At 41.0% G+C, this 25,430-nt stretch overlaps 1 protein-coding gene across 2 annotated transcripts in view; it reads right to left on the bottom strand.

Moving 5' to 3' along the window:
• Positions 1-25,430, bottom strand: part of epha3 (eph receptor A3) — a 259,677-nt gene that overhangs the window by 29,768 nt on the left and 204,479 nt on the right. For both annotated transcript variants that reach the window (XM_068041049.1, XM_068041050.1), the window contains exons 10-15: positions 23,830-23,955; positions 20,955-21,140; positions 19,187-19,248; positions 18,888-19,097; positions 6,027-6,176; positions 724-917 (exon numbers count right to left, since the gene is read on the bottom strand). In XM_068041049.1, the coding sequence (XP_067897150.1) occupies positions 724-917; positions 6,027-6,176; positions 18,888-19,097; positions 19,187-19,248; positions 20,955-21,140; positions 23,830-23,955 (928 nt within the window). The remainder of the gene's footprint in view (positions 1-723; positions 918-6,026; positions 6,177-18,887; positions 19,098-19,186; positions 19,249-20,954; positions 21,141-23,829; positions 23,956-25,430) is intronic.

Here is a 25,430-nt window from a genome sequence, read left to right as displayed (position 1 = left end):
CTGTGTCTGCGTGGGTTTTCGCCGGGTGCTCCGGTTTCCTCCCACATCTAAAGACTTGCAGGTGATAGGTAAGTTGGCCATTGTAAATTGCCCCTAGTGTAGGGAAGTGATAGGGGATAGGGGATTACTGTAGGGTTAGTATAAATGGGTAGTTGTTGGTCGGCACAGACTCGGTGGGCCTAAGGGCCTGTTTCAGTGCTGTATCTCTAAATAAATAAATAAATAACTGGTGGTTGTGGGGGAGCAACTGAGACAATTCTGGAATTTAGAGGAGAACAGAAAAAACCTAGCCCATGCGAAAACAAAATGTTTTAGTGGGGGGATATGATCCCTCTCATTGCCACCCTCCCTCCACCACCCACCTCCCCCAAGACCTCAGCTGCTCCATGGTTGTGCCTCTTTTTTCTCAGAATGAATTATGATTGTGGAAGAGAAAGCATGAGCTGGTATACTTTGCTGCTGAGTTCAGAGTATGAGTGGATAAATCAAGTGCATCTTACTCTGGGTACCATCTTTAGTGGTCTCTCGCATCCCTGTAGTATGTGAGTGACCAGTACTCTTCACCCTTGTGAACAGCAAAAGATAATTGCATTAAATTAACTGGTAGTATTTGTGAACACTCAACTCCTGACTCTTCAGTTTAGTTGTTTTCGTTTAAAAACAGAGTTATACATATTGAAAACAACGCTTTTAAAAAATAAAAGAATGAATTGTTTGTGTCACCTTGCTGCAGTATTAGCAATGATCTTCAGGCTGCTGGGATTCCGAATCAACTTATCCAAGATGCTGACAATCTGTTCAAACTTGGGCCTGTTGTTCCTATCCTTCTGCCAACAGTCCAGCATCAGCTGATAGAGGGCAGCTGGGCAGTCCATGGGGGGCGGCAGCCGATACCCTTCATCAACCGCTTTAATTACCTGAATGAGGATTCAATAGAGGACAACTTGAGTGAATCACTGTATCACAATAAAACACTACTCCTCTGAGGAATATGGTCAAATTAAGCAATAATGAAAGGGAAAGCGTGTGCTTATCATGGATTTTAATACAGTAGGGACTCCTTTGGCATGAAGTAATGCTTGGGCATTGCTGAAACAAGGGCTGGTGTGTGTTTAAATTCAGATAAATGTACATTTTAATACCCTCCTTATACAGGTGCTGGAAATTTGCAGCTAAATAGAATTACTTGGCACAGACTCAGTAGGGGTAATTTAGGCTGTGTGCTATAGTGTAAAATTGGATGCTAGCGAATCAGCGGAAATAAAAATCAGGAAAGATGTGAAACTGGCTGCCCGCTCGCTATCGCCTATCTTATACTACTTCACAAAGTCAAAATTACCCCCATTCACCCTGATCATAATTTATAATAAACCCTACAGGGATGAACATTTGTGCTTAATTTAGATTTGGAGAAAAACTGAATTTGGATGCAACTCAGAGGGGCTGCACCTGAAGTTTTTGGATTCAGTTCCAAGTTTGATCTTTCAATTCATATGATCCAGAGTCTGGATATTTCTAAGCTGATTGCACTTGGAAAACATACAGATTAATTTAAACTAAGTCAGGTTTAGTTCAGAAGAGACTTTGGAGCCCAGCTCTATTCATCTCTTGAGCTCAGTTCTGCTCTCAGCAGTGAAAGAGGGGAGTGGCACTGGACTGATGTAAATGCCTGATGTGAATCTCCTACTGTTTTCTGTGGAAAATGAAATGCAGCCGGTGCTGAGGGTGGGTAATTTAATACAACCAGTGCATACACTGCATCTGGCCAGCTCTCAGCATAAACACACAGATCGTATTCAGCTCAGGTCATCTTGATGAATGTTATGGTATATGTGTGTGTGAGCGCGCATGCATGTGTGTGTTCGTGGAGGGGGTATTGTATAAATGAAACATTTCAGATGACCATTACATTAATGATATTTTTGGTTGTTGTTTATTCAAGGGATACTACACTGGGTAATTTTGAGACAATTTCCAGGAACTTTGCAAATTGGTCAGTAGAATAATGATGGGTTGGAGACATATTTCTCACAATAAAACTGCATAATAAGATTATTAGACTGCATAATAGGATTATATCTGTGGCCACATGAATTCTTACTGTGCATTGTACATTTTTTTTAAATTTGGATGACTGAAAATATTCTAAAATGTAAAAGGTAACATAGTGGAGGTGGGGAGGAGACGTTTGAGCAGGGTGAACCTGGCAGGAGAAAGAGAGAGAAGTAAGTAGAATCAAAGTGTGAGGAGGCAGAAGAAACCAGGCAGGGCTGATACGAGAGGAGATAGAGAGACCAGAAAGCGACAATATGGAATTAAGAAGATGCGACATGCAAGGTCACAATAGGGAACAGTGAAAACAATTGCAGCAGAGTCCCAACAGGAGAGAGAAAGACAGAAAGAGAACAAGTAGAGCCACACGGAGAGGGAAAAGAAGAAAAAAAAACTAGGAAGGAATAGAGTTGGAAGAAGAGGAGACAAGGCAGTCGTAATGGGGATGGAAGAAAGAGAGGAGTTGCAATAAAAATGTTTTAGCAATGATAAGTTGGAGACCTGTTTCTTGAAATTTAAAAGGCAGAATGCATAAAGATATGTTTTAATCTGCTTTCAAACAATGTTTTTTTTGATAGCAAAGGATGTCATGGTGGACTGTGATAGATCCCAGGTTCCCAAGATTATATCAAACAGTTTGAATTGCAATGATTTCCAAGTTCTGTTTCCCTGTGTGATAGAGGAATAAATGTTGTTTCTTGTATGCATTATAAAATTAGGGCGGCACGTGGCGCAGTGGTTAGCACCGCAGCCTCACAATTCCAGCGACCCGGGTTCAATTCTGGGTACTGCCTGTGTGGAGTTTGCAAGTTCTCCCTGTGTCTGCATGGGTTTCCTCCGGGTGCTCCGGTTTCCTCCCACATGCCAAAGACTTGCAGGTTGATAGGTAAATTGGCCATTAGAAATTGCCCCTAGTATAGGTAGGTGGTAGGGAAAATATAGGGACAGGTGGGGATGTGGTAGGAATATGGGATTAGTGTAGGATTAGTATAAGTGGGTGGTTGATGGTCGGCACAGACTCGGTGGGCCGAAGGGCCTGTTTCAGTGCTGTAACTCTAAACTAAAAAAAAATAAAAACAAATATATAAGCATCACATAGCGAAATACATGCACTACATTCTGTAAGATGCAAACATTAATGTTACACCCTTCTTCAAAAAAGTGTGCATTAAGATAAGCCCAGCAACTATAACCAGCTAGTTTAACTTTGGTTGTGGGAAAACATCTAGAAACAATAATTTTGTATAAAATTATTAGACACATGGGCAAATGGAGGTTAATTAAGGAAAGCCAGCATGGATTACTGGAGTTTTTTGAAGAGGGAACAGGGACGGTTGATGAGGGTATTGCTGTTGGTGTACATGGACTTCCAAAAGGCATTTGATACAGTGCCGCACAACAGACTTGTGAGCAAAGATATAGCTCATGGAATAAAAGGGACAGTGGCAATTTGGATATGAAATTGGTTGAGTGACAGGAAATAGAGAGTAGTGATTAATGGATGTTTTTCAGGCTGGAGGAAGGTTTGTAGCGGAGTTCCCCAGGGGTCAGTTTTGGGATGTTTGCTCTTCCTGATACATATTAATGACCTAGACCTTGGTGTACAGGGCACAATTTCAAAATTTGTGGATAATACAAAACTTGGAAGCACTGTGATCTATGAGGAGGATAGTGTAGAACTTCAAAAGGACATAGACAAGTTGGTGGAATGGGCAGACAGGTGGCAGATGAAGTTCAATGCAGAAAAATGCAAAGTGATTCATTTTGGTGGAAAAACAGGAGAGACAATATAAGATGAAGGGTACAACTCTGAAGGGGGTGCAGGAGCAGAGAGACCTGGGTGTATAAGTCATTGAAGGTGGCAGGACAGGTTGAGAGAGCAGCTCATAAAGCATACAGTATCCTAGGCTTTATTAATAAAGGCATAGAGTACAAGAGCAAGGAAGTTTTGTTGAACTTATATAAGATACCAGTTTGGTCTTAGATGGAGTACTGCATCCAGTTCTGGGCATCACACTTTAGGATGACGTGAAAGCATTGGAGAGAGTGCAGAAATGATTCACGAGAATGGTTCCGGGAATGAGGAATTTCAGTTATGTGGATAGATTGGAGATGTTGGGACTGTTTTCCTTAAAGAGAAGGCTGAGAGGTAATTTGATAGAGGTATTCAAAATCATAAGGGGTCTGGACAGAGTGGATAGGGAGAAACTGTTCCTACTCATGAAAGAATCAAGAACGAGAGGGCACAGATTTAAAGTAATTGACAAAAGAAGACAAAGCGACATGAGGAAAAACATTTTCACCCAGCGAGTGGTTAATCTCTGGAATGTGCTGCCTGAGAATGTGGTGCAGGCAGGTTCAATCGAGGCACTCAAAAGGGAATTAGACTGTTATCTAAAAAGCAAGAATGTGCAGGGTTACGGGGAGAAGGTAGGAGAATGTCACTAGGTCCATTCAGAGAACCGGTGCAGACATGAAAGGCTGAATGGCCTCCTTCTATGCAGAATAATTTTGTGATTCTGTGACATTAAATTCATGTATATAATTTATGATGTTAGAATTCTGCTTTGCTGTACTACAGGGCCTTGATGTGTTGTCACACAAGGGTATATTTTCCAACCCATGCTGTTCCTGTACAACTGCAGAATACATTCATACTGAATTCTTCAGTGTATGTTTTCAATGCAGGTGGGAAAACACACCTCATATTTAGTTGAAGGCACAAAGCAACAGTTAAAGCTGCTGAATATTAACTTCCATGATGGTTTCACATAGGTATATTGGAATTCTACTGGGATACCCAGGAGGAAATGGCCTGTGTGGGTCAGCACAAACACAGAGGCCTTTTCACCCCTGTCAAAAACAAGAGAACTTCTTTTTAAAAAAAACATGCAATCCAGAAAAACAATTAAAAGCAACACTGACACTGAAGAGGATCCCTACTTTACATCTTTTGCCCAACAACTAGAGACTAGGATTGCATCACACGAGGAATTATAGGCATAAAGTTATGGGGCTGAATTTTGTGCTGGCAACAGGGGTCCCAGCGGCGGGAGACCCCAATAAGGGACGAGCTCCAGCATCCAGAGCAGCAGGTCAATCGAAAGGCAGGTGAGTGGGGTCAGGGTCGCTGGGGCCATTCAGGCAGGCCCCGGCGACGTGGTGGTGGGTAAAATTGGTGATGTTGGGGAGGAGTCTTCCCAGGATGGGAGCAGTGGGGGGGCAGCAGTCATCCTGGGGGGCCCCTGGATTGCCTCCAAAGGAGGGATCCCCAAACCCACTAGGAGGCCGCCAGGTGTTACCGCAGCACAGGCCCCTCCGCCTTCTATTAAATTGAGGCGGAGGCAGGAAGAGGCCCGTAAGTTGCCACTTAAGGGCCTCAGTTGGCCTGGGGTGGGAAGGCCATTATCAACCTTCCCTGCCTCGGACTAAATTAGAAGGTGTTGGGCATTTTGCCCCATGTTTGCCGACACAATTTTATGGGGCCCGCCCCCCCCTGTTTCCGTCCTTAGGGGGCCCATAAAAGTCAGGCTATGGTGTGCTGTTTTAGTAGACATGAACTCTGCACACCCTGCTCCCTATATATATATTCACTGTTAACAAAGCAAAGCTAGTGCTAGTGTTAACTGTTTTTAAAGAATTACTGTGAATAAATTGTACCTTTTTTCAGACAGTCACAGCAGACATAGTATCCCGATTTGCTTTTTGTACAATGTAATAATTTTTTTCCTGTCCTGTGAATTACAATATTTTGTTTCCAATTTACAATTAGAGTTTTTCTTTTAATTAAAAGTGTCCATACTAATAAAATGCTTAAACTACTCCTCAGTACTGTACTCTGAGTGTGTTTTGCACAGCTTCTCTATTAATGCTATTAATGATACAGAAATGCAAGGCCACCTGGCATTCCCATGCTTGACTTCCTCACCCAGCTTGACTCATTTACAAAAAAACAATTCACAGAAGACACTCACATCCTGATTGGACATTTCCCAGTAAGGCCTCTCTCCGTACGACATCACCTCCCATAGAACAATCCCATAACTCCACACGTCACTAGCTGAGGTGAACTTGCGGTATGCTATGGCTTCCGGCGCCGTCCATCGGATGGGGATTTTTCCACCCTAGGAAGGATTTTTTAAAAAACAGTCATGCATGAGCAGTACTTTTGACGCCCTTGAAGAATAAGTAAAACTTTCTTATAGATGTAACCAAGTCATTAGGCTTAAAATTGCATTAAATAAAATTAGTAGCAAACATGTTGTGGACTTCTGTTGTCCGTTGACTCAGCCCAGACATTAATCCATATACAGGTTTAGAAATGTACTTGTTACTAATATTAAACAGCATGATTTCAATTGTTTAAAGGCAGTTATCTTTGTTTTGATTCCACTAAACTTATTACCATATAACAACCCTTTTTCTGATCTTAAACCTATTGTTGTGTGCAATTTGTTAATGCAGATTTTTCCGCAATTGGCAGCATTACCTGTCAGGGTGAAAAACAATGGAGGTAGCAAAAGTGTAAAAACTTCACTGCAGTATATCAAATATTGAAGATCTTTATTTTCCCACTCAGGAGTATTCTGTACAAGTTCAATGTTTCCCAAAGTATATTGGTTTCACAGTACGGCTGTCTGCTGCAGACATTAGTAAAACAAGTACAATCAGGAAGCTTCTATGAGCTGTAATCTCCAATTGAGCTTTTCACTTCATGGGACTTGAGCTCAAATCTCTGATCTGAAAGATACTCCCACCAGTCTGCCTCAGTATGATGAGTTTTGCTAGTTCTTGGTCCACCCCCTTCAACTAAAAGCAGCAGCCTGGTGGTGAACAGCAGCAGTGGAAAAGTCAGGAACATAGTGGGAGAAGACTAAGTAACACAGATCTATACAAACTTTTATTTTAAATGGCGAAAGCATAATTACTGAGTAGCTTCAAACCAGATTATGTGTTTGAAGGATAATTGCACAAGTTGGATCAAGCCAAGTTAAACAGATCTAAATGTTTCTTAAATAGATCTAAATCTATCTTAATTTTAATCTAAAGAGGTCAATGAAACCACTGGTCAGATACTGCAATGTTTTTAAATTTAATTATTGCAATCTCAAAAGACAACTCACGTTTATGTATGCTCATTTGGTCCCACTAGATTCTTGGGCTCTGATCTAGACTGGAGTGGGTTTTGTGCATGGTGGGGAGGACCTATGGTTGGGGCTTAGTTTACAATGCATGTTGTACAGTTTTAATGCCACGAGGTGTGTCTTTTTCTCTTCTGCAGCTTTCCCACCCAGAAGCCAGCCTGATTAACAGCTCCAGAGAAGCTGCAGCCCAGGAGCAAATAGGAAGCCTGCAGCTGGTTAGTGCTGGCATGGGAGGGATCTGGATCTTGGGTGGGGGGCAGGGGGAGGCTCTGACCCTGATGGGGGTGCTGGTTGCCAATCCAGGGGCCTGTGTCCAATCCTGGGCAGTTGGTCTAATTGTGGGAAGGGTAGTTGATCATGGGGATGGCTTAGAAACTTTGGGGGGAGGGATTCGATGGTGGGCATGCAAGCTTGATGGGCCAGGAGGAAGCACTCCTTCTCCTCTTGCCTCACAAGCAATGCTGTAAAGGTACTGACCTCTTCGTAAAGCAGGCCTCACCTCCCTTTCGCTGCTGGATTTCCCAAGCCCTTGGAAAACCAACTGGTCAGGGTTAAACTAGGAAGATAGATTAAATCTGAGGCACATTGTCTGACTATATTTAAATGAACAATCCTCCTCCTGAAGTAGGCAGGTTTGACTTTTCTTTTTAAGTCTGACATCTCATCCAATAAAAACCCAACTGTTTTGGGGATTTAAATTCACCCTAATATGCTCCAGGTTATCCAACATTTGGATAACTATCTGTATGGTGAATTATAAAACTATTTCAATTCCTTTTGAGGGGTTTAATCATTTAAATTGAAGGAAATATTAAAGTGGTATTAGGTGTCACTGATGATGCTGTGCCTTGATAAAACTTTTATTTATATGAAGTTTAATTTACAAAAAAACGACCAAAATACAAACTAATACTAAAACTGCCATAGTTTGTGCTGTGGCAAATACAGGAGCTGCCATAAATTATGCTTTGTGAGATTGTGAGGAACAAAACAGCAGAAATTCAGAACGACTTGCCCCACCCAGCAGAGGTCCGGTGTGCGGGCCACACGTGCACAGAGATTAGTTGCCACGGACACCAGCCCAAATTGCAGGGATTGGGTCTTCATCGCAGTCATGAGACATTCCACACTGGTAAAGGCACATCATTGACGCCCTCCCATACCACCACTGTAACTCAGAGCTACCTCCAGCCACTTGCTACGGGAACCACAAAGCCTTTCCCAGATTGATGATTGAGCTAAATTTCAAAAAAAATCTTCAACTCCTATTTGCTGGCAGAACATAAAGCTACCCAGCCTCTCCAGGATCTTTGTCTGTGCAAATTTTCTGGGCTCGTTCCAAGGAATACAACAGGTCTCAGCTGGCAAGTGTTCACGTGAGGCTTTTTAAGGATGTGCTAGGTGTAATTCCCAAGGCAGAATCCTGGTATTACTGAGTTTCACTCCATTTTCCAGGCCCTGCCTGCCAGAGAAGTGCCCAGTACCAGAACAGAATTTCAGAGCCCTAATGTCTGAACTGCTTTTTAAAAAAAATAATAGTGGACCTGTTTCATGCCCTTGGTCTTTCTGAAACCTCCCACTTATTCAAACTGATGAACCTTAGTGCAGGGCCAAAGCCAGAAATGCTGCAAACTGAGGCTGAGAACATGATTCCATTTGTCTGCTGTTTTAATGGAAGTATTAACCCATTTATTTTTAAGCAGGTCAATACCTTCATAAAAATAGCAGACAGAGGATTTTTATATGGCATGCTGGCACTAATATCTAATACAACCAGACTTAAATCTCAGAAAAGAATTGAATCACAAACTGATGATCAATTCATGCCAAAGATGAGCTTTAAAGCCTGTAAATTGATGGAGGTGTCGATGACTCAAGGGAGGTAAAGAGTTTTACAGATATGTGGTCCTGGAGAAAAATGAGTTAGTGTAATTAAATACTGCTGGACCAAACACCCCAGCCTGATATTTGTGCAGAGAATCCAATGCCAGCTCTCAAATGCAGAAGATAAAATCACTCTACAGCTAAGGCAAACACAGCTGGATGTTAAACTGACTTATCTGTCACCTATTTATTTCTCCTTCTGAAGCATTTTATGTCTTTGTATTATTGCTCCTCAAAGGCTTTCAGCATATTTTAAACAGAAGCACTATTTTACATACTAATTAGATGCAAGGCAATATTCAAATTGGAATGTTATAATCAGCAGGTTGCTTCGCTGGTTATTGTTTTAACCCTTAGATTGCAGGTTCCAAAGAAATAATCTGTGCCATTGGGCCGAACATTTTTAAAGCTATTAGTTTACACATTGTTAGGCTAAAGCAAACATTATAGTAGGAAAGGTGTTCAAATACCAGGAGTAGATTTATTACTATAAACTTGACCTTAAGCTCTAAAAAATAAATGCTTAGAACAATTTCAATGAAATTTAATTTAAAAAAATTAAGCATTTCGTATTTTCCTTTCCCCCGTTCTTTCTCTATTTACCATTATTTCAACTTTGCTCTTTTTCTGACTAACTGAACCTATTTTTCTTGTCTTTTATGCTCCCCCCCCCCCACCCCCCCCACCAAAATCATAACTTATGGTCCAAAATTCTTCATTCCATTAAAAGCAAGAGAAAAGCATGTTTCTCCTAAGGAGTGATGAAATTGTAGGAACATCACAGGACAGTGCAGCTTGTAAACATGTGATCTGTGAGAATGGCATTTCATTAGCAGTAACAAGGCAGCAGCTACGGATCACGCACATCTGCAATAACGATCCTTTAACGCTTCTCAAGCAGTTAATGAGGCACCTAACCACAATAAATGTCAAAAACCTCAATAATCCAGCTGTGAAGTATGGATTGTTGGTGAAAGTGTTTGATTGGGAAGTAGTAAGAAGAAATAGTGGCAGGTCCTGTTAAGTGCAGGTGAGCACAATAATAGATTAATGTAAATATGTTTTTGGTGGAAGAGGACAGCCCCTTAGTATGTGAAGAAGGCAGAAGAATGGCATTTCGTTGCAGTCATGGTCAATACCATCTCACCACTCAAAGCATTTGGTAGGAGGTCCGAAAGAGGCTGCATGACTTCAAGATGGTATGGCAGAAATATGACTTTATTTTAGGAGCACAGGACATACGTTTATGAGAGATAGGAACAGTTGTAAAGGATATATTGGAAAAAAATTGTCCTGATACAGTCACACGCTAGCAAAGACGTGGTAAGTAAATTGTTGGAAATCAAAACAGCAGGGTTATGCGAGCTACATTGTGGATGCCATGACAGAAGAAAGAATGCACTACACAAAACAATTTCCATGGGTCATATCACAGTGCCTCAATCTCCATTACTCTTATGCTTCAAAGCAAAGATTTTAAATATAACAGACTACAAGTGAATCCCCAAACATTAAAATACATCAGAGTTTAGAAATCATTGGGACTATGGAGATTTGATAAGAGGGTAGAGCTAGTGGTATGTACTATGTAAAGCATAAATTCTATGATTTGCATAATGTATTACATCAAAATATACACATTGATTATGGATAAGCACAAAAAGTGAAGATAAAGGACAATACAATACCCAAATGGACAAATGTGCGCACAAAGCCAACAGAACTGAAGGATAACCAACCACCCCATCCCTACTTGAAGCTGGGAGCAAATCGGAAACATAAACTACAGGATATGAAGTTGATGATGAACTGAACAGTAAGACCCTGAACACTATTGAGAAAGGCGTAGTAGGAATGGTAAGTTGATGAATGGCTATTTAATACAGAGCGGGGGATCCAACTTACTGGGTACCCCTACAAAGTTGCATGGGCTGTTTTGAACTGTCCAAAAATGTTACGACCGACCACTCCAGTCAAAGCCCCCAATCAAAATATACGATTCTGATTGTGGTGGGAGAAACACAGTTAATTCAATCCCATCCCTCCACAGATCGCCTGACATATCATTTTAAACTTTCCAAATTAAAGAGAGGCCCAGCCAAATTGTACCATCTATAAACCCCCGAATGAGGCTAACCAAACCAGGTGTCCTTAAATCAACAAATTAACTGGTTAATTAGAAAAACGAAATTCTTAAACACTATGAAGATACAAACATTTAAAATAGTAAAAATTAGAGTCCTTGCAAATTTGCACTTCCCGATGAACAATCCTCTGATTAAAGTCCACACACAATCTTTCAGGATCTGTTGAGGAAAGGAAAACAGTCCAATACCTGAAGTTTCAAACTCCTCTTTCTTCCAGTAATGACCACAGTTGATCAACAACTCACAACCAATTTCAATAGAATCAATCTGACTTTTGAATTTTTGAGGGATAAAAGATTGTCACAGTTTAACTTCCCTTCTTTCAGTTTAAGTTATCAAAGGTCTCTGTTTCGGCTTGACTTTTTAGAATTTTGAGAGAGAATAATAAATAAACAGACTAAATTCTCTTCCTTCAGTTTAAATGGGATGAGAGCTCTCCTTTCAGGTGCTAACACACAGCTGTCTGTCTGTGTCCTCTGTTAGAATAGGCTGTTTGTACTATAAGCCAGTTCAAAATTAAATTGTAACAAATGTATCTCCCGATGCTCAGTCCGAGTGGCTGTATCCAAGATAACAAGAATGCACTCTTTGAATCAGTCTCCGAATGGCTGTATCCAAGGCAACAAGAATGCATTCTTTGACTCAGTCTTTATAGCTTGCTGCATTAAAGCAGTATGGCTCTTTTTCCAGGCTTAAAGGCATACCACATTCTTCTTGGAAATAAAAAACTACAGGATCATAACAATAAGTGGCTATTTAGTACAGAGTTGGGGATCCAACTTACTGGGTACCCCTACAAAGTTGCATGGGCTGTTTGGAACTGTCCAAAAAATAGCATCTTAATTGCCAGTCACTGTCCTCCTTACACTCGTTATTAGAAGTGAAGAAAGGTAGGATTTTACTTTGGGCTTAGGGACCCCGACATCAGAAACAAATGGGAATCTTAAGCCTGCACTTTCCGGCAGCAAGACCTGCTTGGCGATATTTCCAGAGGTGGCCTTCTAATTGGCCACCTTCGTGCTCAGCGTCCTATTAAGGATGGCAGGCAGGCTCTTGATGCTGGCAGCCCAGAGGGCCAGCAACCCTAGAGCCTCGGCAGCCCCACTGGGAGAGGTGGACGTTGCTGGGGCAGATAGAGACCATGAGGGCGCTCAACATGGAGGTGCCCTCAGAGGGGAAAATTAAAGTATTAAATCAGAGGAGGGAAGGCAGTAGGTCCTTTGGATCAGAGGGGAAACCCCTGTGGATGGCTCATTGCGGCTGTGGAGACTGCCTTTCATGCCTGTGATCCCCTCTTTGGGACATGAAGCCTGAGTTGGCGAAGGCCTCCTGGACTGCAGCAGGGAGGCCGCCTTCATTGAACTGACAGCCTTTGCACATGGTGGAGGTCGCTCCAGCGGTGACAAAATGCTGGCAGGCCCTCTAAATCACCCCTTAATGGGGCCTGAAGTATTTAAGTTGGCTGCCTGGCTCCAGGGTGTGGGCAGCCGACCGGGTACCCGTCCGCCCAGGAAAGTTCCCCGACAGCGGGAACGTGTCAGGGAGCCATTCCGACACAGCTTTCCACTGTTTTCCCAGCCTCGCTAGCCCCAATCCCTGAAAATGCAGCCTGAGGAGCCCAATACTCAGATATCTATGGCCATTTCCCAGTGAATTCCTGGTGAGCTTGTACCTCCTCATGTACTGCTCCTCCACAATGGCCATGTAACTTCTATTGGTCTTGTGCATCCTCTACCCTATCTGCACCCAAACCATTCTCTCCCTCCTCCTGCTCTGTTGCAACTGGCCACTACACTTTTGCTCTCAAACAGAAAATCCCTCTGTACTACTCAATTCTCTTACTGCTCTGGCGACATTAGGAAAGTTTCTTTGCTGTGACTCTAACCTGACTTTGGTCTGACGTGGGACAAAAAAGCCCACATTTTGGCATGAGCTCTGCAGCTATAGAATACCAAATAAGTTCATCATTAATCATTTGAATTACATTTTTAATAAGTTAACTTTTCTTTTTCACTTTTACCTAGTCTTTCATGCTCTTTTTGTTGAGGGACAGGATTGCTGACTGCAACTTTAACAGGATGATTCACTGAATGTTGCTTAACATCCCACCATTCTACTCTGGACTTATTTTTCAGTTGAATTAAGGAATACAGTAACATTTCATAGTTATTTATGTGCATGTTTTCCTCTTTCATCTGGCTCCCACATTCCATTTCGGAAGTAGGAACACCTTGCAAAAAAAAAGAAAGGGATTCATTTGCTCAAGAAATAAATCAAAGTGCTAATTATTGCCATCACCTTCATCAGCACTAACTACACTCCAGATGTCACCCTACTTCTCTTTAGGACTTTTGTTGTTTCACTATAAATTTGTTTTGTACTTTGATAGTTTGAAATTCACTATAGTTCAATACTAGCAATGAAATCTCTTTAAAATAGCTTAACACCTTCATTAAATAGCAGACAGAAGATATTCTTTTGGATTGAAGTATTTGTCACTAATATCACACAGAATGATTTCAACTCCTGAGTGGCATAGCACAAATGTGCAACTAGAGGCGACTATAGTGGCTGACACCTTGAAAATGTGATCTTGCTGGCTGCTAAGAAGATTTGGAAATATTGTTGGTGTGATACTTTTAACTCCATGCTGTGGTCTATGTCTAAATGGAGTGGTGATTGGTTAAGTGTCTGATCAGTTTGTGTTTAAATTACAAAGATTGGAGCAGTGTGTGTAGCACTGTAGCTTATGCAGAAGCTTTGATCTTTCTGTTTGTCTTTTCCAGCAACGTGAGTTTATTTTATCAGAAATTTGGTCGCAGCCAATATGACAATAATGGATTTTCCCTATGCATGCATCTTTGTGATGGAATAAAAGTATAATAGGCTTAATTAGGTAGAATTTAGATATAATTAATATATTATACCTTTTAGAATTAAAGATTTAATAAATGGTCAGTTTTCAAGACTCACTGACATTCCCCTTTAAGGTAGATGTAGAAATTTCAAGGTCCCTGTTACATACTTTTAAGTTGGAGAATCCATTTCAGTGTCTCTGTTGTCAGGGACTTGGAAGATAAACACACACATTGAAATATCCTATGTGACATCAGTAAGAGTTAGCAATAAACTTAATTAGTTTATGGGGTTGTTGATACAGACAGATTGGCTCAAAAGGTTGCTTTAAGGTACCATTAAAAAGTCAATTATAGATGATAAAACAATAAATGGAATGGACTTACAGGAACAAGGGGTCAAGTAAACACAATTATAAACATTTTGACCCGATAAATGCTCACAACTTCAAGACCAGGAGAATTCCAGTAAAACATTAAGTGGAGATGGTAGTTAAAGATATGGATTTTAAAAAGCAAGAAAAACACACACAGAAAGGTAACACCTATATGCTAAAAGTCAGATGACACTTCAGAAACAGTATGAACATGAGAGATTTTGAAGCAAAGATTAGAAGTGCTGAATCCTCAACAATGCTTCTCAATTACAGGGAATTTAAGGTAAATAGTTTACTTTAAATTTTGATGGATATTCTGGATATTTTAAGATATTTTTCTGTAACATTAGCAAGGTTAAACTTTTGGATTCTATGTTAGAAATAAGATTATATGTTACATCTCTTAGTAATATTTGATATTGTGATATACTTATCCAATTAAGAAGTGTATTGCATGCTAGATTCTTTAATAAATATATAAAAGTTAATAAATCATCTCGTAATATTCAGTATACAACTACAAGAACCCCCTCTCTGTGTCTCTTTAAGTGGAGAGATACGTATTGAAGATACTTTCCCAGACCCTTATAATATCTGGGATATTTATGACTTAGCCATAATTATTAAAAATAGGCTATCCAGAAGATGATAATATTCTGTTTCTTTCTTTGAGGGAAAGCGAGTACAATTCTTTGGACACAAGTAAGTGTTTATAAGAGTTTGTCTGGTTTGAACTTAATTAAAGGAGATTTATAGGGATGTACTCCTGATTTGGTTTAGTCCCTATAAGGGGTTAAAGTCATAAATCACTTCATCTTCAACCTTTTCTGCACTGTTTTAGGATTTTTTTAATACATTATGAAAACATCCAGATGACAGTAAGATCTATTGCTCTCCTGACAGCTCTCTTTGTTTTCATGTGTAATTCTGATAGAGTTCTACTGCATAAACTTGACATGGGGGAGTGATAGGATATAAAAAAAGGCCTCTCACAATCAGATGTGCAAGCTACAGTTAGACAGCAACTTAATGGCTTGCTATAGTATTAATATAATCATCTTTGTTGTACTGGCATGTTTAATATTGCAAGCTAGCAGATGGAAACCTCAGAGGTCTCTTCTCTAGGTAGTAAGTGATTGGTTGAACATGCTGGTTTCGTTTAGATTCTTGTATACTTAATCAGAAATTATGCTCTAAGTCATTGATCCAACATTGGGACCTGACCAAGCACAACATAGTCACATGCCAAGAGATAGAGACAAATTATAAAACTGAGTGAGATAATAACATGAGGCACAACAGACAACTGCTGGTGTTTTACACAGAGCCAAATAACTCATCTTGCTTCCTGCGCCGTATTACTTGCTGAGTATTATAGTTACAGGCAACAGAATAGCAGTGCTAAATTCTTGGAATGTTAATAGCTTATCTTTGCAGCACTAGTGCTCTAAACCTTGTATAAGCATGTGGCAAATTCTATTCTGCATCTTATCCGAAAGCCTGCATAATGACATTAAAGAGACTGCATCACCTTACAAAACTTTCCTGCAAGATAAAAGCTCCTCTGGGGAAAGTTCAATCTGTGTGCTAGATGTTTACAAATACCTTTAAGACTTTGCTAAATCAAATTCTCAGAAGAATTTTTCTCAAATGGGATAAATCCAACATAGTGAATGAAGTCTACAATCATTTTTGTAAAATAAAGATTGTGAACTGTTGCAAATTTGTGATTTGATAAAAGCTCCATCTGCAGTCCTTATTCTACAATGTGGGGACTGTCTGGGTGGAGCAAAGACACAAGGCTGACAACTTCTGCTGGTAACGTTCAGAGGGGTGGGGAGCATAAAACTGAGTGAGAGATGGGGCGTTCCTGACCCCCTCCCGTTCCCACTGCAATTTTACACGAGGCAGTGGCAGCGAGAAACGGCCCTCCTGCCCCAGGTCAATTAAGGCCAGTGGGTGGGGCTTCCTGACAAATGCAAAATTCCGGCCCAAGAGTATTGTGTCAGGTCGGATTCCTGACACGTTCCTACCTCCCAGTGATCTTGCCAAAGACGGATACACAGAGGAAGCTGCTGCCTCCAAGATCTTCCCAGTGTCAGACAGGCCCCCCTCTGAAGCCGATGCCCGCAGATAACCGGAGGCAGCCTCCCAGAGGCAGGCCATCAATGCCTCCTTCAGATCCTCCCATCCTGAAGCCGCGGGAATCAGAGGGCCACAGCCACGGCCACAAGCAACCCCCCACCCCCCACATTGATGGCCTGCCAACTGTGGCTCTTCTTCATTTTTAAATTTCTATATGGCTTCAGAGGGCACCTCCAACTTGTCCAGGTGGGACTGTTGGCCATCCATATCTTCAGGCCCTCTGTATGGGCCTCCCACTTTAGGAACCCACCCGCCGTCCTCTATCGGATGTCGCATGCAGAAGCAGCCTCTTAAATAACCACATCTGGAGATCATGCAGGCAGGCAGAACACAGAAAACATTGAGGCCGGGACTCGGAAATTGTCCTGATGCCTGAAAATCTTCTAAGACCAGAAGATTCCACCCATTGAGTGCTAGTGGAGAATTCAAACTTCTAGTGTGTTTGCCGAGTACTGCTGAATCAGTACTAATATTATATATTAAGATTTATTGTTTCAATAATAGTGTACAAGCAGGTGTGCATGTGCCATCGGGGTTAGCACACAACAGTTGGCAAAGCAAAGCACCGCTCATTAACTTGTGATCTGATGAAGGAGCTATTTTACTTTTTCACCCAAATAATTGTCAGAAGGCTACATAAGCAAGTGGAGTTAAATGAAGTTCAAGCAGTTTTCTCGGGCCGATGTTCATGGATCTGAGGTTTCCCATGGATAACACAAGAGGCTAATTGGTGGTACAGTACTATGTATCATGTTAACTGTGTCTGGGCTTGAGGTGAAGCACAAGGGACAATGATATTGTTATATTCTAATGTAAGTGAAGGAAGGAAGTAATGGGTTTATACCTGTGCAGATTGAAAATGTTCATAAAATAAATAATTGCTTTGCAAGTTGTAATCCATGCTGACCATGCTATAAAGAAATAGAGGAAATATTACGAAGTTATAAAATATCATCTATGTGTTCTTAGGGAATATGTTATGAAACCTATTACCTCTTCGACAGCTGAATTCCAAATAATAAAAAACTCATCTAACAATAACGTACATTTGTATAAGGCAATAAAATAGGACCTGTACAGAAAGTTCAATCCATATTAAGAAATATGATATGTTGCATAATATAGGATACTAGCCTGTAATCATACAGCAAACATGTGTCATATGTGCAGGAGATGCTCATTGTAATAGAGGAGTACACCATTTTAATATCTAGCCAAAATCTTATTAAATGAAGACTAGCTCCACCATTACTAATACAGAACTTGTGTTTGACAAAGTTAAGTGAAGGGCCAGCTCAGTTGTGCAATGCAACACCAAGCCTGCATAGAGTGAAAGGTAAATCAAGAAACAGTGCTGGGTAATGCCATGTTTGGATTTTCAAAACCTGTGAAGAAAGGAAAGTCTGAGGATCTCAGGAGTCCAACAATGTTGAGATGCCAAGCATATAATCTAGGCTTGTATTTCAGTGCAGTGGTGAGGGACTGCTGCACAGTCAGAGATGCTGCCTTTCAGGTGAGATGTTAAACCAAAGCTTTGTCTGCTCCCTCAGGTGGATGTAAAAGATCCTGTGGCACTATTCAAAGAAGTGCAAAGGAGCTCCTCCTGGTGTCCTGGCCAACATTTATCCCTCAACCAACATCTAAAGCAGACAATCTACTCATTAATTTCATTCTATTTGTGGGAGCTTGACGTGCGCAGAATGACTACTGTGTTTCCTATACTACAACAATGATTACTCTTCAAAAGTACTTAATTGGCTATAAATGGTTTTGGAACAATCTGAGGCCATTAAAGTTGTTAAATAAATACAAATCTTTTTTTCATTTTCCAAGAGAGATGAGAGTAGTGGGTGATGAGTCTTGATTTGAAGCGTGTGGTGCAGTGAGAAAGAGACTTTAGCGCACTTGCAGCTTAGAAGGATCAACAGAAGAAAGCTCAGGTAGCATTGGCCATATTGTTATCAATAAAGTAGAGATTGACAGGAGAGATTGTAATATACAGAGAGAGGGGTTGGGGCTGGAGGTGAGACAGGGATTGCATAAGGAAGATAAGCTTTTTTTGTGCTTAATCTCGAATATCAACTGTGCTTTTACAGCTGGCATGTAATTCAAACACCTTGCAGCATAACGACACAGGTCAAAAACATAATCTTACAGGGCCACATCATTTGAGCTTCTACCCACTGTATGTTTTGATTATTTATCCAGATATGAAATATTATACTGCTACATAACAAGAGACAGGATCGATGGCACGATCTGGGCAGAAGGATGGTTTCTTACCCGTGTTGTGTACGCAGCTTCAGGGTCATCTTCAAGGACCCTGGACAGTCCAAAGTCAGAAACTTTACACACCAAGTTGCTGTTGACAAGGATATTGCGAGCAGCCAAGTCCCGATGCACATAGCCCATGTCGGACAGGTACTTCATACCTGAAGCTATCCCCCGAAGCATGCCGACAAGCTGAATGACTGTGAACTGGGCATCATGCTTCTGAAAGAGTATGGATGCAGTTTTTAAGTCCAGTTTGAAGCCAACATGTAGGATGTTTATTTGAACTGCTGCATCACCGGTATGCTTACCCTGAGAAAACTGTCCAAGGAGCCATTTTCCATGTATTCTGTAACAATCATAACAGGCTTACCTAAGAAAAGGCACAAACGCAAGTATAAAGTAACGTGATATTTGTTGAAATTACAAAGCATTATCCTGTTCAAGCTCTGTGTTGATGGTAAAATGGCTGTTACTGTGATTCTAACAGTAACACGAAATAATCACTAAGTGTTTTGTCTTTTTCACTTAAAAAGTGCCTTTAAAAAAAAAACAGATGAAGGAATGCAGGTCTGCTATCTGAAGTGCAGTAGATGACAGCATTACATCTCTGGTTATCTCAGAGTATTGGTCTGTGCTCATTCCCTATTATCTGTGGCTCCCTCACACCATGAGGGAAACACTAACACTGAGGGATGAACACAGATCAATACTCCCCTACTGCAGATATGATTTTACTTGGATTTGGCAGCAGGGGGAAAGGAGGCTATGCCAAATGAATCATGCTGATTCAAACTTTTCCAGGTCTAAGAGCAGAATGCACCAGGACTGCTGAATTGCTTGGGTGCAGCAATTATAGGAAAATTGGGCAGGCTGAGCACATGCGCCTAACACTGCCCTCTCCTATTTTCCATCCATTAATGGAATTGGATACAAAAATGAGGAAGATGCCCTTAAAAGGCATGTGCTCCTCCCCAATCAATTTTCCTGTATTTGCTGTTCTCAATTGATCCAATAGCCCCAGCAGCCAGAACATTAAAATCTGACTTGAGTATCTTTTTTGTCATCTTACTACTAAAGAGCTGTAAAATACCATTTCAATCATAAAATACATATTTTGAAATTTACAAGTATAATGTTTCTCATGTTCACACTTGGTATTTTTTTCCATGTGTGTAAATTCACTTTACTCAGGTATTTATTGACCAGTTCTGTTAACACTTACATCCAACTGAATAGAATAGTAATTGGTTTGAATTGAACTGGGATGTTCTTCCACTGTTTTGACATGTTGACACTCGCCTAATGCTTGCAATTGTGGTAGATATGGAGGAAGTAATGAAAGAAAAACTTGCAAATCAAAGGGCAATGTAGAAATGAGAATCCAGAAGGTGAGGTAAGACTTGCAAAAATAAACCCAGGTAAGTTTGTGAAAGAACAACAAGAGATTAATTTTTGAGGTCTGAGAGGACATCCATTTGTTCTAGAACATAGAATATAGAACAGTACAGCACAGTACAGGCCCTTCGGCCTACAATGTTGTGCCGACCCTTTAACCTACTCTAAGATCAAACTACCTACATACCCTTCATTCTACTATCATCCATGTACCTATCCACGAGTCGCTTAAATGTCCCTAATGTATCTGCTTCTACTACCACCGCTGGCAGTGCATTCCACGCACCCACCACTCTCTGTGTAAAGAACCTACCTCTGACATCTCCCCTAAACCTTCCTCCAATCACCTTAAAATTATGCCCCCTGGTGATAGCCCTTTCCGCCCTGGGAAAAAGTCTCTGGCTATCCACTCTATCTATGCCTCTCATCATCTTCTAAAATGAATTACATTGGCAGTTGTAATATCAAATCAGTTAGGTATGTGAACAGTACTCATAATGTAACATGGTTTGTATAGTGCACAAGTGACAAGTTAATATTAAAGGTGCTGGCATCCTCCATACATTTTCTAACATTTCTTTAGAAGCTATAGGGAAGTTCATTTGCTCACTTTCCTTTCTAATGGAGGATATATAGAGAATATTAATAAAAATGCTGGTTATATTAAGGTAGGTCCCTTACTTTTCGTAACCACTCCTTCCAGATGAATGATGTTTGGATGGTCAAACTGTCCCATGATGCTTGCTTCACTCAGGAAATCCCGCCTTTGTTTCTCAGTATAACCAACCTTAAGGGTTTTGATGGCTACTGAGATCTCCTTTTTGGAAGGTAGCTTCAGACGCCCACTGCACACTTCTCCAAATTCTCCTGCAGTATAAAAAAATTATTCTGTCTGTACTTGCAAAATAAGCTCGACATCCCATCCATTTTGCATTACATGTACGAGTTATTCAAGTCAAGAATTAGTCACGTTTCCTCAGATAATGGTTGTGTTTGGACAGAATATTTTGATCCAGTTTTAAAACTTAATGGGACCAAAAAACAATGTTAGGCACTTGATGGCACTCCTGAAAAGAACCTAAAGTGGCAACTGAGGCCCAGTATGAGTAGTGAGTGTAAATGGGGGTAGAAGCCTGCACACAAGCTGTACTAATGTTTTAAGAGACCCTTGACTGCTATTCAATTTACAGGCTATCTATAATGTGGCTGGAATGCCTGCACTGTGGCCACTGAGTTGGAGGCCATCCTGAAAAATCAATCTTCCCCTGTGCCTAGTGCTCTCTTGTGTCCCCTCACCCCTATCCCCTAGCATAGAACAGACAAGCAGATACTCCCTGGCTGATGGCACCCAAAATTCCAGTCTTGGTGCTAAAAGTGCATCAGCAGCAATAAGCCTCAAGTGCCAGAGAACGATGTAAATGAGCTGACCTCACATTATCCTTGGAGGTCTTTTCTTTTGTGTGGATATCAATGCAGTACCTCGACAACACTGAAATAACCTTCAATTGCCTTGCATCAGTAATAGGAACATAGGAGCAGTAGACGACCATTCGGTCCTTCGAGCCTGCCCCACCATTCAATATGATCATGCCTGATCATCCAATTCAATGCCTTTTTCCCACACTATCCTCATATCCCCTTATGTATTTGTATTTAGAAATCTGTCAATCTCTGCTTTAAAGATACTCAATGAATGAGCTTCCACAGCCCTCTGGGGTAGAGAATTCCAAAGATTCATGACCCTCTGAGTAAAGAGATTTCTCCTCATCTCTGTCCTAAGTGGCTTCCCCCTTATTTTGAAATTTTGTCCCCTGGTTCTAGACTCCCCAACCAGGGGAAACATCTTAGCTGCATCTACCCTGTCTATCCATTTAAGTATTTTGTAGGTTGCAAAGAGATCGTCTCATTCTTCAAAACTCTACAGAATACAGGCCCAGTTTCACCAATCTCTCTTCGTAGGACAGTCCTGCCATCCTGGGAAAAAGTCTGGTGAACCTTCGTTACACTCTCTATGGCAATAATATCCTTCCTAAAGTAAGGGGACCAAAACTGCACACAGTACTCCAAGTTCAGTCTAACAAAGGTTCTATACAATTGAAACAAGACTTCACTACTCCTGTACTCAAATCCTCTTGCGATAAAGGCTAACATACCATTAGCCTTCCTAATTGCTTGCTGCACCTGCATGTTAGTTTTCAGTGACTTACTGCCAAGGACACCCAGGTTCCTTTGTACATCCACACTTTCTAATCTCTTACCATTTAAGAAATACTCTGAGCATCTGCTCCTCCTACCAAAGTGGATAACCTCACATTTTCCCACGTTATATTCCATCTGCCATGTTCTTACCCACTCACTAAGTCTTTCCAAATCCCCTTGAAGCCACTTTGCATCTTCCTCACAACACACATTCCCACCTAGTTTTGTGTCATCTGCGAACTTGGAAATATTACATTTGGTCCCCACATCCAAATCACTGATATATATTGTGAACAGCTGGGGCCCAAGCACTGATCCCTGCGGTACCCCACTAGTCACAACCTGCCAATGTGAGAATGACTCATTTATTCCTACTCTCTTCTTTCTGCCTGTTAACCAATCCTTAATCCATGCCAATATATTACCTCCTCTCCCATGTGCTTTAATTTTGCTAACCAACCTCCTGTGGGGGACTTTATTAAAAACCTGCAGTCTGCTCGTACTTCTTTCAATTTAGTATACTGTATTCGCTGCTCACAATGTGGTCTCCTCTACATTGGGGAGACCAAACGCAGGTTGGATGACTGCTTTGCGGAACACTTCCACTCAGTCTGTAAGCACGACCTCGAGCTTCCAATTGCTGGCCATATCAACACCCCACCCCCCCAACACCACCATCCCCCCCAACAATGCCCCCCCCCCCCCACTCTTATGCTCAAATCTCTGTCCTGGGGTGCTGCAGTGTTCCAGCGAACATCAACGCAAGCTCGAGGAACAGCACCTCATTTACCGATTAGGCACACTACAGCCTGCCAGACTGAACATTGAGTTCAATAATTTCACAGCATGACGGGCCCTCCTTTTTATGTTTAGTTATTTTTTCTTTTTTTCGTTTTCCTTTTTTATTTGGTTATTTTATTTTAGTTTTTTTTTTAGTTTGTTTAGTTTGTTTCTACTGTGCCTACCAACTGTTCTGTTTTTTTTAATGTTTGTGCTTGGAGTGCTTTGTGCTTTGCAGTCAATTCACACCCTCTCTGTTCTAACACTTTGTCTTTCAGCACACCATTAACATACCATTTGCCTTTGTTCCATGACCTTCTGGTTAGTTATTCTCTGTGACCCTGTCCTATCAACACCTTCTCCTTTGTTATCCCTTGACCCACCCCCACTTTACTTGCTTAAAACCTTTTGCATTTCTAATATTTGTCAGTTCTGATGAAGGGTCGCTGACCTGAAATGTTAACTCTGCTTCTCTCTCCATAGATGCTGCCAGACCTGCTGAGTATTTTCAGCATTTCTTGTTTTTATGCCTGCAGTCTGCAGTTATTTAATGATAATCATATGTAGATTTTAGTACCTGCACCAACAACTTTATCAATAGATATGGAGGAAGAATCCAGCTCCTTGGCAAACTCATGGACAGCTTGGCTGGGGTCCTCATATGTGTGTGGATCCACATATGTTCGTAGACCTGGAAGTTTAACTGTTAACACAAAAGCTGAGAAATATCACACACACCCATGACATTTACACAACTTAACAATATTCCCAACACTATGGATTCCTCAGATAATCACTGTGGAGAGACCAGATACAAGAGATGTTGACAACAGCTCCTGCTGCCTTAAACATTTCAGATTCCATGGTGTTAATTAATTTTTTTAAAAAGTGATTTGCATTTCCCAATTTTTATTTTCCCTTTTCCACTCCTCCATTTTTATCATTCTTAACCAAGGAAAAATAATGACGACCAAGCTGCATCCCAATCCCTGCCACTATCACCCTCTAACCAGTCCACCTAAGATATATAAGAGCAGACTGGAATGACTCATGCCTCCTTCATCCCTCTACAAAATGATAACATCTCTCTAGGATATAGGCATACATGGTGATACACAATATTGATTAGGTAGAGCATGTTTTTTTTACAAAGCCAGTATGTTGTGCTGAAGACTATAAGATGGCTCATTTTGGGGCCCAATTTAGAGATTTAAATACAAGTTCTATCAATCAATGATTGATGGAAAAGTCATAGTTACCCATCACCCTCACCCATTTCTTCTTCTTGCTCTTCTGCCATCAAGGATTCAGATTCTGAAGCATTCCCCTCTCTGGGTAGCATATTTATGAAAGAACTGCATGTTTAGATCATTTTTGACATCTTTCAGGACTTTAGGGCAGTAACCACCCCACCCCCCGCCCACATCTGTCCAGACAGCAGAATCTCTGCTTCAGTACGCTAATGGTAGCTGCTACCAGAATTTGAATGGAGGTAAGAGCTTCACTGTATTTTACTCAAAGTTTTACATTGTTGTCGATAGTTAATGTTCCAGGGGAAATCTTGGTTCCATTGCAACTAACCAACCAGTCTGCGTGCTCCCTCAAATAATGCTGGCATGGTGGATGACTGGAAAATGAAGGCACTGTATCTGCTGCCAGTCTGTAGGTTGATTCATAATGCTAGAGGTCAGTGTAATGAGGAAAAACTGGAGAAACTTGAGTATTTTAGCTTTGAAAGGAAAAGTAATTTTATAGAGGTCTATAAAATAGTAAATGCTATGGGAAAGGCAAATTTGGAAAATTACTTTAAGTTGCAATAGTCGGACATAGGGCACACTTTCAAAGTAGTTCAAGGAAAGGGCTGATTATTAAGAAGTTCTTTTCACACAAAGAGTGATCAATACATAAAGTGGACTCCCAGTAGGGATGCGGGAATGGTGGGCAGTGGTGGGACTGAATCATTAAAGGAACAACTAGATGCCATAATGGAGTATTGCTGAAAATAGAGACGTGTTGTCAAAGCTTTTCATCTTGCACTCATCAGGACAATCACAAGAATAACCAATGTGAGGGATAAAAACAACTTATACTGCATGAGAAGAGAGTGCTGATAGGTTGGAAAGTGAACTCTGATTGGTAGAGGCATTGTCATGGCGAATGTACCAGTTTAAACAAAGC

Source organism: Heterodontus francisci, chromosome 10, assembly GCF_036365525.1.
Source record: "Heterodontus francisci isolate sHetFra1 chromosome 10, sHetFra1.hap1, whole genome shotgun sequence".
NCBI lineage: Eukaryota > Metazoa > Chordata > Chondrichthyes > Heterodontiformes > Heterodontidae > Heterodontus > Heterodontus francisci.
Note: the sequence above shows the minus strand (reverse complement) of the source record. Positions and strands in the feature narration are given on the sequence as shown.